General features: G+C 41.8%; 1 protein-coding gene, 1 long non-coding RNA gene and 1 other non-coding gene across 3 annotated transcripts; 1 reads left to right on the forward strand and 2 right to left on the reverse strand.

Annotated features, from left to right (window-relative positions):
- Positions 1-6,547: 6,547 nt before the first annotated feature.
- SERTM2 (serine rich and transmembrane domain containing 2) lies at positions 6,548-6,820 on the reverse strand. The gene has a single exon (XM_027607451.1). It carries the CDS (start codon positions 6,818-6,820, stop codon positions 6,548-6,550), a length of 273 nt encoding a protein of 90 aa, XP_027463252.1.
- Positions 6,821-7,485: 665 nt separating this feature from the next.
- Positions 7,486-14,141, reverse strand: LOC118356490. The gene is made up of 3 exons (XR_004819801.1): positions 14,022-14,141; positions 13,684-13,780; positions 7,486-7,599 (listed from the first exon to the last, which is right to left on the reverse strand). It is a non-coding gene; the product is annotated as an uncharacterized LOC118356490 (long non-coding RNA).
- TRNAN-GUU lies at positions 8,107-8,179 on the forward strand. Its single transcript has one exon. It is a non-coding gene; the product is annotated as a tRNA-Asn (tRNA).
- Positions 14,142-16,171: the final 2,030 nt, after the last annotated feature.

Genomic DNA, 16,171 nt, shown 5'->3' on the forward strand with positions numbered 1-16,171 from the left:
ATATTATTCTATAACTGTACCTGCACTGCTCCATTGGTTTCTGGCTTCTGATTATTGGCTTTATTTCCTTCTTATTTCTGGTCCTGCTCCGAACCTTTGTACTTAATATTTGATTTTGGTCTCCCCAGGCTGAAGTCTTCCCTCTCCCCAAAGGACTTTCTACTTCTTCTGCTCCCAAGCGTCTCTGGGCAATCTGTCTTAGTTTGAAAACCTTAAACCTCATCTTCTTTCCCAACCTGCTTGACAAGTCCCTAATCATCCCCAAACAGGGAGGAGCATATTTGGACCTATTCTGTGTTACATTATTGTCATTCTTTCTTCAGTCAACACTACAACCTCCTCCCTGAGCAATCTCATCCATGAACACCTCTGAAATTTATGTGTTTAGCCCTAATCTCTCATGTGAGCACCAAACCCATATATTCAATGGTCTATTCAACACTGCATATAGATATCTCAGAGGTACATTAAGCTAAATATGTGTGAAGCCAAATTCACATCTCCTTTGATCCAGTTTTTCTCCAGTTTTCTGTATCTCAGTGAATAAAGCCAGCACTCTTGTTTCAAACCAGTCATTCTAGACTCTTCTTTCTTACTTACCCCACTTATTGCTTATCCAATTCATCACCAAGTAATGCTGATTTTATCTCCTAAATCTATCTCCAAGCTATGAACTTCTCTTTACCCCTACCTCCTACCACTTGATGGTGGCAAGTCAAAGGTATTACTACCCTTCTCCTGAACCACTGCCATAGCCTCTCAAGTGGTCTCCCTGTATCCACTCTTGCCAGTCTTCAATCTGTCCTCCACAGTCCTGTAAGAGTTATCTTCTTCTTTATGCTGAAAATAAAGGAAAAAACCTATAGCATTGTCCAGGGGCGCCTGGGTGGCTCAGTCGTTAAGCGTCTGCCTTCGGCTCAGGTCATGATCCCGGGGTCCTGGGATCGAGTCCCACATTGGGCTCCCTGCTCAGAGAGGAGCCTGCTTCTCCCTCTCCCACTCCCCCTGCTTGTGTTCCTGCTCTTGCTATCTCTCTCTCTCTCTCTGTGTCAAATAAATAAATAAAATCTTTAAAAAAAAAAAAAGAATTACCTTTAGCCTTTAAAAAAAAAAAAAACCCTATAGCATTGTCCATAAGGCCCTGCATGTTCTTGTCCCTGTAAAGCTTTTCAGCCTTCAGGAGACTTCTCCTCACTCACTGTGCTTCTTTAGGTGTGACAAGTTTATTTGATTGTAGAATCTTTGCACGTGCTCTTCTCTCCATGGAAGGTTTGCTCCCTTCTCTCCTTTTACACATCCGCTAGATTTTAGTTTAGATAGTATCTCCTCAGTCAAGTCTTTCCTGACACTCTAGGCCTGGCAAGGCAGCATCCCTGCCACTTTTTCTGTACCTAAGCACCCTATGCTTCGTCTTTAGAACACAGTGTGGTCTCGTAACAATCTGATTGGTGTTGTCTATCCCAGTAGGCTTATAACCTTCACCAGGGCATAGACTGTGCCTTGTGTTCACTGCTAGGACACACAGGAGGTGCTGAATAAATGTTGAATGAGTGAATAAATGAATGAATGAATTTAGGTACTCATCATCTTTGCCAGATTTCAAACTTGCCCACTGCAGACTTTAGATCCGCAGAACCTAGCCTAGTACACTGTATAATCCATCTCTTTTATTCTCCTCCATGTTCGTGTATGATGTTATCAACAAATACTTGATGTGAAAATGAATCAGAATACCTAGAATTGCTCAAGTTATTTTTCCAAAATCTCCTCACTTATATTTAATAGGTGCACTTCCTTTTCCTACTGTACATATGGTCCATATTTTTGTCTCCTTTTCCATCAGGCACACCAATTCATTCTTTGTGGCTGGAGGAAGCTCTTTAAGCCAATAATTCTCCCCCTCTTAGTGTCATTGCATCTATTATACAGCACAAATAGAACTGCTGTGTACACTTAGAACACTACACAATTTTTAAAAAGTGCACTATTTTTACCTAAGAGGAGGTGTTCTCCTTTCTAGGGGTGAGGGGAGAGATAATCATGCATATGAGGGATTGGCATTGACTGTGGACATTAAGTCAACTGATCAGAGGATGGAATTTGCATTGCGGGTGATAATCCATCCATATTTCTGCCTCTTCCCTTCATTCATGTAAATTAAACCCGCAGGATCTGCCTTTGTGTAAACTTTCCTACAGTCTGTTAATATGCATTACTGTGGCTATAAAATTGAAGAGATGGAGGAATTCTGCTTATTTGTTTTGAATTTGGGTACAGGGAGTTAATCGCCTAGAGAGCTCAAATGTTGTTGGCAGAACTTGGAGTATCCTAGCATGGATAGCTTTGAAATATCTATTCAGTGCTCAGAAAGCAAAGCATGGTGGGAGGAGTACTAAACTAGGAGTCCAAAGACTGACAGTGTAGTCTTGACTCGGCCTGTGTGTAACCATGAATGCCTCCCTCACCTCTGTGCTCATGTAACACAGACTGTAATACTTCCACTCAGTTACTCACAGGGTGGCTGTGAGGCTCAAATAAAGAAAGGACAAAAGGAAAGGTACGTTAAAAAAATAACCTATGAGGGGCGGGAAATGTTGAAAGGTAGTGACACTGCAGATACCTTAACTCACTCTTATCTCGGATCACCTTGCCTGGAAGCTGGCATTCATTACCCATTTTTCACATCTTACTACAATAGAAACAAATGCGTCAATAACTTTGCAAGTCAGAAGAAAATAAAGGCTGGAAAATTGGGGAATAAGAAGAAATAATGACACCTCAAAATTATGAATCCCACAGGGGCGCTTGGGTGGCTCCGTCAGTTAAGCGTATGACTCTTGATTTCAGTTTGGGTCAGGATCTCCAGGTCATGAGATCAAGCCCCGAGTCAGGCTCCATGCTGAGTGTGGAGCCTGCTTAGGATTCTCTCTCCCTCTTCCTCTGCTCCTCCCCCCTCCTGCTTGCGCACCTGCATGTGCATGCGCGTGCACGTGTGCTCTCTCACTCTCTCTCTCTCTCAAAAATAGAAAAATTATGAATCCCACAAATTGGCAGCTGTTCCCATTTATATCAGGATGAAGAGACTAATGTTCTTTACATTCTTCAGACAATAGATATGTGTTATCAGCAAACCAAAGTTTATTTTCCAGGGATCAAAAATGACATGCTAAACAGTAATTGAAATATTAGATTTGTTTTTATACCATATGAATCTATCTGAAATATTGACAATTTCAAACAAAAAAACCCAATTTTTTTCTTACACACAGTTCTTCATTTTGTTAAAAAAAAGTTCCTTTAGTACAAATGCAGGTGAATAAAGTGTATTACTAAATATAACCACTTAATTGCATCAAGTGGACCCCTTTGACCCACGTAGTAAGTACTGTGGGGTCTGCAGCAGTCAAAGTCAGTTATGAGTCCAAAGCTTCAGATTTGGCATGGATGGAAGGGTTAGGCTGGATGAACCCATCTTTACTTGATTAACCTTAATATTTCCTGCCTAATACATAATACATAAGTCTTTTTTACAATATACCTTGTTTTATACAACCCATGATTCTGAAATGTTTGCAAAGTACATTTTTAGAAATTGAATTATTTTTTAACATATCAGGAGAGTTTACCATTTAGAAAATTCATATGGTGAGTCTTCTCTTTATTAAGTTGAATTACATGAAACTGTTGATAGTTGAGCACTTCTGACATATGGAAATGGCAATTTCATATGGGTCAGCATAATAAAAAGTGAAGAATCACTCTTTCACCTTAAAACAGAGTACATCTACGTATAAATAACCTGTTTATATACACTTATGCTGTGCAACTTTTGGAGAGTGGGGATGGGGGAGGGAGTTGCCAAGTCAGCATTTTGGATAGATGGATAAATTCAAATTATGCCCACTGTTCACTCTGGCTGCCTCTTTGAGCAGTAATATATGTTAATTAATATATCAAGGGATAGAATATAATTTAATACAAATGGAGAAATTCTTGTCTTTACAGTAAGTTTGCTATGATGAAAACATCCAGTTTATTTTCCTAAAAATTAAATATCATGTGAGTCACCATAATGACACATCAGCTTAGATGCATCTCCATTTATGTTATCACTGGAAATTGTGTGTGTGTGTATCGGGGTGGGGGGGTTATGCCACTATTTTAGTGCAACTGTGCTGTGGGCTTTGGTTAACGCTCAGTGAAGATCTGGATCCCATGGGGCAGTTGTGATGAAAGAGGGTGGTTGTTTTCCAGGTGAGTAACCTAATCATAAATTAGGACTCAGCATCCAAGCCAGTGATTAAAGAGCAGCTTTAAGCTCCGGAAATGAGGGTTGGGGAGGTCAGGTCGGCAGGAATGGATCTGTAGTCTGTCTGTTCATCAATTCGGGCGACAAGGCATTGAATATCTTGCTATTCACTGCTGTCGAAAGTGTACTCAGTTCCTTCATGTTATCCAGCCACTGAATTCTCACCTGTGAAGTGCATTCAAATACTGTGAGTACAAAAGGGAGAGCCTGGAGCGAGGGGATACGTGTGTCCTTGAGAAGTTGTGGGGAACATTGCCAACCTGTGATGGAGTTCATGGAAGGCTGCCAAGAACGAAAATTTTGAAGGGTACATGGAGTCTGGCTGTTGAAGGCAGACACAACTCGAACCACCAAATGTAATAATATAAGAGTCACTATGCGTTTTGGAAAACGTAATGCCAAAAGGGAAGTGCATGCCCTATGTCTTAGCCTACCTGCTGATCTCTTCTGAATGGTGCCGAATACAGCTGCCAACTCTCAAGGTCCGCTATTGGAACAGGTGCTCCAGAGGCAGGAGCCTTGCTGCTAAGTTTAGCTCTGCATGTGGGGATTTCACACTTTGCAGCCCCTTGGAGAGAGGAGTATTGGCAAATGACTGTGTATAAAAGTAGAAAGCACTTGGGAATTTCACAACCAAGCTAGATTTAGATCAGAGTAAAGGGGCTAATCTAAATTGGTAACAGACTAGAGAGAGCTGCGTGTCTGGTAGAGGTGGCATTAACCTGCCATCCAGTCCAGACCATTTCTCTCTCACAACCACTGCAGTTCCCGAGGGAGCACCCTGTGAAATTTGTGGACCACCTTTTAGGTGCCAGAGAGAACTAATTGTTTTTTAACGAGGGTAGAATTATTTTAAGCAGGTAGAAATTAACACGCACGTGTTAGTTCTTTGGTGGCAAGTAGATGACCAGCCTTCTAATGCCTGATTTGTAAATAGGACTCATCTCCTTCGGTTCCCTTTTGGAACGTTCATTTAAAAAAAAATCAAATTCTCTCTCTACTACTGGCATACTAGGCTACTTATGAGAATGGAATTTTTAAAAATATCGTTCTCTTATAGGTAATAAGTGAAACACTTCATCTTTTGGCGGGGATCAGGAAAGAAAACGTGTTTTCTGGGAAAGACAAATGTGACATTTGAGGGCATTGATCTTAATAAGGATTTGTAGGAGGGTGGTGTTTAGTTCTTTCCTCCTTTTTCTTTTTCTTACACTCAGATCTAAAGGAGCTCAGCGACTAAATAGCTCTCTGATCATTTTTCAGAAAGAAAAACCTGGCACCCAGAGGCTTGAATGTTTTGTCCAAAGCCACAGTCATACAGTGACAGAATACCAATATTATTTCATTTCTGCTTTAAAGTCTAGTTGGGTCTTTTTTGCCAGGATCATCTTTAAACAAAACTCATCTTTGGGTGCAACTCAATCCTAGAGCATGATGAGGAGGGAGAAAAAGGTAAAGAAGCTGCACGTGTAATGTAAGTTTCATTGTCATGAGCACATTTGGACTTAATTTTCCCTTGGTTTGGGGGTGGCTCATCATTCCGGATTTTTGTAATACATCTGCCATTATCTGAGTTTTTGAAAGTCCAGTAATAGTAATAACACAGATAAAAAATGCACATATTTTTCCCTCTCTAGATGAATTTGTTGACTAGCAACTTCTTTCTGCAAAGTTGCCTTTAAACTGCAACAGTTTCTTTAAATCTCTTCTTTGGTTTGGGACAAACCCAATGGCTTTGGATGATAAAATCCCTGTTCCTTTGGGAAAGGGTTCGTGGTCCCTTCCATCAGCCTCTGACTCTTGGGGGTACCCTCTTTGAACCATCAGCCCCATCGAAAGCAGATCTTTCTTATTTCTTGTTTCTTGTTCTCGGTGCTTCCAGGGATCCTGTGTTGTTTGTTTGTTTGTTTGTTTGTTTTACAATAGCTGCATATGAATTTCTGGGGTCTGAGGTTTGCTCAAGGCCCAGGCGCTCTTTGGTTACTATGGCAACCTGCCCTCCCAACCAGCTGCCATTTCCTTTATTCCTGGCACAGAACTACTCTTAAACCTCTTAGATATCCCACAGGCAGAATCAAGATAAGAACAACACAAAAAAAAAAAAACCACGAACAGCTCGTTAAATAAACAACTTGTTGATTCCCTACACAAGAAGCCACGTGCAACAGAATAAGCTTTCCTGGACATCAACATACAAGGGTTTACTGAGACCCACTAGCGCACGTATTCAGCCTGGCTTTAAGGAGTGGGGATTCGACTCTGCATCTCTACATCTGTGAACTGAGGGACACTTTCCGTGCTCTCAGAAGTGATAGGTGAGATGACATGTTTGAGCCGAAGGAGCATTGTGAAGAGCAGGATGAGGAGAATGGCCAGGAGGCTCAAGAATAAGCCCACATACATGTAGAGGTTGGAATACTTATCTGCAGTGGTGTCGACTTCTGTTGCCAGGGTGGGGAAATGGGCCCGGCCGGTGAGGTTTCCATGGTACTTGAAATGCACCTCCATCATCCCTCAAAACTTCCGGGGCTACCTCTTTCGGTTTGCTTTCTATTGCCCTCGAGGCATTTCACAGTCACTCAGACTGTCTCTGAATATACTGGAGGTGTTCTTACAATCTCGTGCAAAGCAAGCAATCACGACCTAAACCAAGTAAGTGGTGCACAAGCAAGAAAATGCTGATGTTCTAATTTGGCAATGGCCACACTCTGTCCTCCAGCCCAGCACCCTTGTCCCTCAATAGGTTTTATCAGAAATTCTTAATCATTAAAAAAATAATATATAAATAACTCTTATTTTCCACAGTCCTACTCTTATACTGATTAAAACAAATAATGGGGAAACTGCTCTTTATAATACTGGTATGGGGACAAGAATCTCCGAGTATGAAATCAAACTTTTACTCTGTTTTGATGGAGGGAGAAAGGCTGTCTGCTTTACCTAAGGCTCATCTAAGTGTGCGCACTAATTACGTGGATTTAACTGGGTTCTTCTGTGAGGAGACTGTCTAAAGGCTTTTGTATATTTCAGGCTCAGCATATCTGAATTTTCACGCTTCTTGTCTCTCAGAATCTCCCCTCAGGATGGAGCTGGTAAGGTTCCTGCCCAGCTGCTACGGCTTGAGGGCTGTAAGTCTAGAGGACGTGTGTTGACGTCCCTCACCGTAGGTTGGAGGCAAAGTGTTGTCAGACCTGGTAATTCTCAGAAGGAGGAGGTCTCAGAGATGCTGACAGCAGTCTGTCCAGGTTCAGATGATTTGACTCTTAAGATTCTTCAATAGATTTATATTCCTGAAAATCAAAAACAGAAATAGAAAATTCAGGTATCTAAGAGAAACAGATGGCAATTTCTTTTGGGATACAAATTAAGGGACATATTGCAAAATGTTTGCTAAGGGCAAATTAGTTTTAAAACGATATCCTGAGTTTTCAATTTGAATGCCTTTCGCTATGTGGTAAATGGCTATTAAAGAAAGGAAAAATTCAAATCACTGAACAGCAACTAATAACTAGGCTAGATTAGGACAGTGTTTTCCAAACGAATTGGTCATAAGATTTACCCAAGGTACTTAATAAAATATAGACCAAGGGCCCCAAAGTAGACTTTCTAAATCATAATCTCCACCGTAGGGGCCAGGAAACCACTCTAGAGAGTCAGATTTTATCGGTCCGGGGTGGGGTCCAAACATCAGTATTTTTTAAAAGCTCCCAAGTGACTCTCAAGTGCAGCCAGGATGAGAACGGTTGCTCTGGCTTAACCAGGTAAGCCTAGTGCTAAAATAAAGAAGACCTAGGGGTACCCGGCTGGCTCAGTTGGTAGAGCATGTGACTGTTGATCTCGGGGTTGTGAGTTCAAACCCCACGCTGGGCATGGAGCCTACTTAAAAAAATAAAATAAAATAAATCTAAGGAGTCATTTTTCAAACTCCAGGTCCCAGTGCCATGGCTCATTTTAACAAATCATAGACTTTGTAGGAATGCAGGCTTCCCCCAATTTTGTTTTTGTGTTCTTTCTCTCTCATTTAGGTCTGTGGGGTGGGAATGTACTTTTTTTAAGATTTTGTTTTTATTTGTTTGAGGGAGACATAGCAAGAGGAAGCAGAGCAGGAGGGAGGGGCAGAGGGAGAGGGAGAAGTGGGCTCCCCACTGAGCAGGGAGCCCAACAACGCGGGGCTCAATCCAGGGACCCTGGGATCATGACCTGAGCCGAAGGCAGATGCTTAACTGACTGAGCCACCCAGGTGCCCCAAGAATATACTTTTTTCCCCAGTATTTGTAGATCAGAAGGAATTGAGAGGGTATGTCTATTCTGAGTGAATAACTATATCTTTCATTATCGGTAAAGACAGAACCTTGTCTTTATTGGCAAAAACATTCCAGTGTGTGAATAGGGTCAGCTATTTACTGTTGACATCTTCCAAAATGATTTAGCTTGTCATTCTGAACATGAATTTTGAATATGGGTGACTAAAATAAACAATATAAACTTACATCACTCGTCAAACTTCTATGTGCAATAGTAGTGGAGAGTGGACAGTGTAGCCTAGTTCTGTCTCTTGTTAACATACCCGAGGAGAGTTTATAGAAATAGCTCCAACAATCACACTGTTCTTCCAATAATCCCCCAGCCTGGGAGCACTTAGAATTTATACTCATTCGTCCACACTATACTTTCTGTAGTCAGCATGTTTCTTAGTCTACCTATCTAAGAAACTGCCCTACTGTCTAGCAGAGCCACCTGGTTCATAAGAAACCAGGGCAAAGAGACAGGCTATCTTTCTACTGTCTTTGGACCGAAGGTCTAGGAAACATTTTTCCGCTACTTAAATGTATATTTATTTTGACTTCTGATTCACTAGCAAGTGGAAAAGACAATCACAGTAAATATCCTTTAGTTCCCTAGAAACACCATCTCCCAAAGGCAATGGATCATCAGGGCAGCTTGTTACCAATGCAGATTTCAGGTCTGTTCTTGGGAGCTCCTTCTCCCCAAACCAATTGGTCCTTGACCTTGCTTGTTCTCCTAAATCCAGTTTTTCTCAAGGGCGTGATGCACAGACCCCCTCCTACCATGTCATTTGAAACGTAGATTTCTAGGCCCTTCCTGGGGCTTCCTGAATTCTAATATGTTGGATCAAGACCCAGGAATATGCATCCTAAGCCCAAGCTTTTCAAGTGGTTCTTTGTACATCGAGTTTTGAAAGGTAACTGTAGGTCTTTCTCTCTAGATATCCCAGCCAAAGAACATAGCTGATCAGTCTTATCTGTGGTTTGGGGCCCTCCTTAAAACAAAAACAAAAACAAAAACAAAAACAAAAACAAAAACAAAACAACTATTTAAAACAGGGTTACGGGTTGAATTGTGTCTCCCCAAAACATATGTTGAAGTCCTAACACCTCGTACCTGTGAAGGTGACCTCACTTCAAAACAGGGTCTTTGCAGATGTAATCACGTTAAAATGAGGTCATTAGGTTAGCCCTCATCCAATATGACTGGTGTCCTTATCAGAAGGGAAGATACAGGGATTGGAGTGATGCATCTATAAGCTGAGGAATGCCTCGGATTGCCAGCAAACACCAGAAGCTAGAAGAGCCAAGGGAGGATTTTACCCTACAGATTGCAGAGAGAACATGGCCCTGCTGATGCCTTGATTTCAGACTTCTAGCCTCCAGACCTAGGAGAATAAATTTCTGTTGTTTTAAGCCACCCAGTATGTGGGACTTTGTTTATGGCAGCCCTAGGAAACGAATACACAGAGTCATCACCCGGAGTCCCTAGTGTTTTGGAACCTTTGGGGCAATGTTTCTCAATGTGGTCCCAGGAAGTCCCTTCATCAGAATCACCTGGAGATGCTTATGACAAATCCAGATTGCAAGGTCCTGTCCCTTGTTTTTTAGATCAGAATCTCTGGGGATAGGACCCTGAAATCTACATTTCTGACAAGCTGGCCACTTCGAATTTTGAAGCACACTCTGCAAGGAATGGTTTCTAGTCCCTGCTGCCCTCGGGATCACTTACGAAGTGATTTGAAAATGTATGTACCTGGGTCCTTCCTCCAGAGGCTCGGATTCAGTGGGTCTGCATGGGGCATGCACGTCTGTAATGCTTAAAGCCCCACAGGTGATTTTGATCTGCAGCGGGGGCTGAGCAACACCGTTCTCCAAATACAGCAGAGTGCTTCGGATTCAGGACTCTGACAGTCCCAGGCAGCCCACACAGAGGAGAGAAATGGAAGGAAAATAAACACTCCCTGCTGGTGCCAGCCAAGCGGGAGGTGCCTCTTTATCATTGGGGTATCTTTTTAGTCTACCGTGGACCTCAGCCGCACAGATTTGGGTAACTCCTTGGTTTATGGCATATTGTCATCATCGGTGCCTCCAGGGCCTCTTTTATTTGCTTACTTCATAACACGCCTGGGAAAAAAAATAACACTCACGGACAAACATCTGTGAACAAACACCCACCAGCTTTAAGATTGAGAAAGATTAAGGATTTACATGGACGTCTGCCTGTGCTCCTCCCCATCTTGTCCTACTACCTATTGCTCCCCCAAAATAATCAATACTCCAAATTTTGTGAATCATTACCTTGTTTTATTTACACACACACCTATGCCTGAAACAATATGTTATTTAGTTTTGTTTTTAACTTCATAAAAAGTGTCAAGCTATATGACATCTTCTTCGACTTGCTCTTTTTACTCTGCATTCTATTACCATATGATTTCTTTACAACTAATCAAATAGGATGAAAAAGGAGTCAAGTTTTGGAGGCCCATATATTGCCTTTGAGGATCCTTATTGCCTTTGGACTTCACTCCATTCTCCTTAGCTTGGCATTCAAGGCTGGCAATGCCCTGGTCCTGGCTGACCTACATCCTTCCACTACCCTTCGTTCCCATCAAGCTGGAATGTTCACTGTCACCTACTTCCCTGCCTTCATGTTTTTGTTTGACCAGTTCCTTTCATCTTTACATATCTCTGTTTGGGGGAAATGCTAACATTCTTTATGGTTCAGCTCATGAAACTGACCTTCATTTCCCACCTAATCCTAATTCCCACGTGCTCTGTATCGCTTCCAGAGAATTAACATTCATCTAATATTGTAAATATCTATTTCATGTGTTTTCCCCCAAGTTGTAACATATAAACCCCTTGAGGGTCTTTTTTCAACATTCTATCCCTTAACCTTGCTCACAGTAGCTGTTCGATAATTATTGAATAAATGCATGGATCTGAGGAAATCCACCTAGCAGTGACAATTTGAAGAGAAACATAGTCTTATTTCTCTTCTGCCTGCTAATATACCTTGGGGAAGACCCTGAAACTCCCTTTTCTTTTTATTCCTCTTCCTCATCTCTTACTGTGCAAAGGAAACTAAATTCTTGATTATAATCTGGAACTAAGGAATAATCACTGTGTTAGAAACTCTGCTCTTGAATTACTATCCGTTATATGATTTTAAAGGAAAACTACATGGGATGGGTTTACAGCCTTAAATTTTAGGAAGTTTAATTGTGTCTATAGATGCTTTTCAGTAACAATTGATAATACATTGCTTCCTACACAATCGACCCTGAATCTTCCTCAGGTCTGAATATTTATTAAATATTTATTAGAATTCTGTGAAGCTTGGATAACTTGTGGAGAACAGTGATCTCATGTACAGTTGTCAATTTCTTTACACATTCCATTTGAGGGTTTGGAAAACTAATTACATATTTCTTAAAACCTCTATAGTCTGCAAGAGGCCGAACACCCTGGTGAATTCAGAGAGGCCTATTGATTTAATTTCCGAGGTCCATTAAGGACTTTGAAATGAGTAAACGAAGAGTTAGGTACTGGGAAATCCTCTTTGTTACTCTGGTCCTGTACGTGTGACAACTTCTCGTAAAAGCTTTCCAAACAGAATTGCCATAGCTCTCATTGCTAACTAATTAATGGGTTGCACAGAGAATGTGATTGCTCTGTTAAAAGCTCTGCACAATTTGCGAAGAAAAAGCACAATGCCATTTCAAAAGAAATTGAAATTCTATTGATTCTGAAGGATCTGATTTTCATGGAAAGACCCTTACACAATTTTAGAATCCTGCAGTCCTTTCTGGGAAGCTTATAAAATAATCATCAGGCTCCAGGCTTTGTAAAGTGATTGAAAGCTGTTGAGGGATAAGGAGGAGAGTGAGGGATAGGAAAAAGGGTAAGGAATTGGGGGGAAAGGAGGGGAAATGGGGAGAGAAAGTGGGAGAAGGGAAGGAAGCAATGTGAGGAGTAAGATGATGAAGGATGTATGAAGAAGAGGTGGGAGAGAATGAGTGATTAGGAAGCAGAGAGAAAAACAGGGACGCAGGAAAACACTGGGAAAGGAGGGAGGAGGAAAAAAAGGGGGGAGGGAAGTTTGGGGGAACCACAAAGGGAAAGAGATTAATTTAATAATGGTCCAATGTCCACCGTTAGCCTGAACATCTGGTTTTCTTCACGTCTAATGTAAATCAAAATACCCACAAGCGATGTGAATGCACCTTTGGCTTTCTGATTACATGTCATTAACTTGATAAATACAACTCTTGGTAACTAAAAAAAAAAAATGTGTTTTGGTCTGACCATCAAAATACCAAGTCTTCGGTAATGTTCGACATCAGCTTAGTATGTGTAACCTCACAGAGGTAAAATAATAATGTACCCACCCGGATCACGAAGGGAATGTGTAGCTTTCTCCATCCATCAATCCTGAAAGGGATCCCTTGGGTGAAACGTGTTCCCAATAAGAGCAACAAAGTTCTGCCTGGACCACCTAAATCAGATTGATATTTATTCAGCAAACCTTTGAGTGCCCATCAACTACCAGGCGCTCTGCTAAGTGCTCAGGATATAGAGATGTACCCGGATCCCTGTGTTGGTCCTCAAGGAGCTCCTAGTAGTTACTTTTGCTTTTTTATTTAACATGGTAACATTCTCAAAACAATTCGCTTGGTAATTTTGCATTTTTCTGCACGACATCGGCAATTCCCCCAGATAGGTAAGGAAAATGATCACTGGAACAATTCAGAAGAGAGAGCCGAAATTATCAATTGCAACAGCTTGCAGGAGTGAACGCATGCATTCTGTTTGTATTTATCTCCCCAGTGTGGGGGTGAGAAAACTAAGGGAGGTAGAAGCTGTTAAGAGTATCTAGTTTCATATCAGCCCCACGAAAAAACAATTCCAGCAGCAAGTGCTTCTTCAATGGCTAGAGCCATTAAGTAATAAGCTTTCTCAAGTGGGAGTTGCTGTATCTTCTGCTGCAGATGGTGCCTATTTGTCACACCTGCCGATAAATAAGATCCTGCCGTTCAGTTCACCGTGAATAACATCATAATATTTCCAAATCTCTCTTACCTTTCTTGGTTTACGAGATGAATGGGGTTGGCCATTTAAGTATCCCTTTTGAAGCTTGCACCGACAGGCAACTTGTTCGGGAACATCTCTGGCATATCTGGAAAATAGAATGCAAGCCTCATTTTGCCAGAGAAGCAGGACTACGTTCATGCAAAGTACGCTTTCTCTTTCATCCTCCTAAAGAGTCAGACCTTGCCAGCGCAAACCCAGAAAATCACCTTGTATTAGTTACTGAAAATGCCAGTTGCCACTTAATGGCTTCAGAGTGCAGTTTCAGATGCCTGCTCCTTATAAACTCCAAAGAGCCAAGAGGGGTGCCTGTTTGGATGTGCACATACCGTCTGGAGCACTTGAATGCAAGCAGTCTGAACACTTAAGTCCCCAGGTCCTCTTTCGCAGGCAACAGTTGAGAGTATGCGGGAAAGGTAATGATTCAGCTCTGCTCTGCCTTAGCTGTGTGTGCAGCCTGAGAGGGAGGAGATAGACAGAAGCTGAGAAGCAAAGTTTGTATAAGCCTTCCACTTTAACCCCTTCGAGGCTTCCTCACGCAGCTGTAGGATGAGTGAAGACTCATTGTCTTTGTCAAAGCTTCTCCATGTGTCATTTCAGAGGATCAGATCTCCTGCTCAAATCTGGAGGTTTTTCATCCGAGGTCTTACAGTAATAGATGCTTAGAATGGAAACCAAGCATGCCAGCATGTAGTGGGATTTACATGATTTCATCTTTACAAACAGAATGGATGCATATGTGTGTTCCCAGGTTTAGGACAACTTTTTTTTTTTGCACCAACCAAATACTTTTATTTTGAATTCTTTTGTGGAAATGTAACGTCGGTTTTGGAATCTAGGTCTGAGTTTCTGGTTGGGGGGGCGGTCTTCGCGTGAGGTAGAATATCTTTGAAGAAAGTGTATGTATCCAGGGTATGTGTTCCATTATAAATGGCATGCCCACCTGTACTTGAAATGCCCCTCCCGTGTTATAGATACTGTGGCAGGAGGAAGGGGATTAACATTTCTTGAATGCCTACTCTGTTCAAGAGATTCATGGAGAGAATTTCATCGAACCTTCACAATAGCCCTATGACTTGGGTATTATTATTCTCATATTACAAATTAGGAAACTGAGGCTCAAGGAGGAAGTATCCCGTGCAATTTAGTAAGCTTGGAGCAAGTGTTCGAAAACAAGGCAGCGCGATCCCAAATTCTCTGTTCTTTCAGCAGTGGTTCTTAACCTCTTGTGGGTCTTGGATTCCTCAGAGAACCTAATAAAAGCTGTGGACCTTCCCCTCCCTCAAAAGCAGGCATGGAATTTCCATGCTCCGGGCGCTTGTGTGGCTCAGTTGGTTAAGCATCTGCCTTCGGCTTGGGTCGTGATCCCAGCGTCCTGGGATTGAGTCCCATGTTGGGCTTCCTGCTCAGCAGGGAGCCTGCTTCTCCCTCTCTCACTCCCCCTGCTTGTGCTCTCTCTCTCTGTCAAATAAATAAATAAAATATTTAAAAAAAAAAAAGGATTTCCATGCTCCATGGCCTACAGGTTAAGAACAGCTGAATGGGGGGCGCCTGGGTGGCTCAGTTGGTTAGGTGACTGCCTTCGGCTCAGGTCATGATCCTAGAGTCCCGGGATCGAGTCCCACATCGGGCTCCCTGCTCGGCAGGGAATCTGCTTCTCCCTCTGACCCTCTTCCCTCTCATGCTCTCTCTCATTCTCTCTCTCTCAAATAAATAAATAAAATCTTAAAAAAAAAAAGAACAGCTGAATGGCCTCATGTCACCTTTCCAATATTATAATGTCATTAGTGCATTGTTCATCCAACAACTCATGGTCATCAGCAATTTTTACTACAGAATTGGTAATAATAGTGTATAATAATAATGGTGGAATATAATAATAACAGTGTTATGCCAATCTTTAAGAAATTACTGCAGTACTTTTCCCTTAATCCCCAAATTCTCCTTAACCAGCCTTGCATCTTCTATATTTTCCTCATTCTGGTGGTTATGATGGGTGGAGGATCCCCTTCAAATCCTTCTTTTTAAGGTTTTATTTATTTATTTGTCAGAGAGAGAGAGAGAGAGAGTGGCAGGCAGATGGAGAAGCAAGCTCCTCCCTGAGCAGGGAGCCTGATGCGGGGCTCGATCCCCAGGACCCTGAGATCATGACCTGAGCTGAAGGCAGATGCTTCACTGACTGAGCCACCCAGGCATCCCTCCCCTTCAATCCTTAACACTTTACTGGCATGGTCTAATACCTTATGGACTCTGCTGGGGTTGCTCAAACTGGAGTGGTATGCTCAAGACTCATGAAACTACCGGGTAAACATAATGCATTTTTCTAGAGGATTAATTTTACTTGAAAATTCAGTAGGGAGGACCTAGGTAATTTGAGTGATAATTTTCAATAAGTTTCTATGACAATAAACACATATTGTAGAACAAAATGCACATTTTGTAAGCATTTTTACAATCAAGCGTGAGAGTTAAGAGCAAT

Source organism: Zalophus californianus, chromosome X (assembly GCF_009762305.2).
Source record: "Zalophus californianus isolate mZalCal1 chromosome X, mZalCal1.pri.v2, whole genome shotgun sequence".
In the NCBI taxonomy this organism is placed as follows: Eukaryota; Metazoa; Chordata; class Mammalia; order Carnivora; family Otariidae; genus Zalophus; species Zalophus californianus.

Coding starts and splice junctions, on each gene's coding strand:
- SERTM2 (XM_027607451.1), bottom strand. CDS start 6,820: ATGATGGAGGTGCATTTCAAGTACCATGGAAACCTCACCGGCCGGGCC.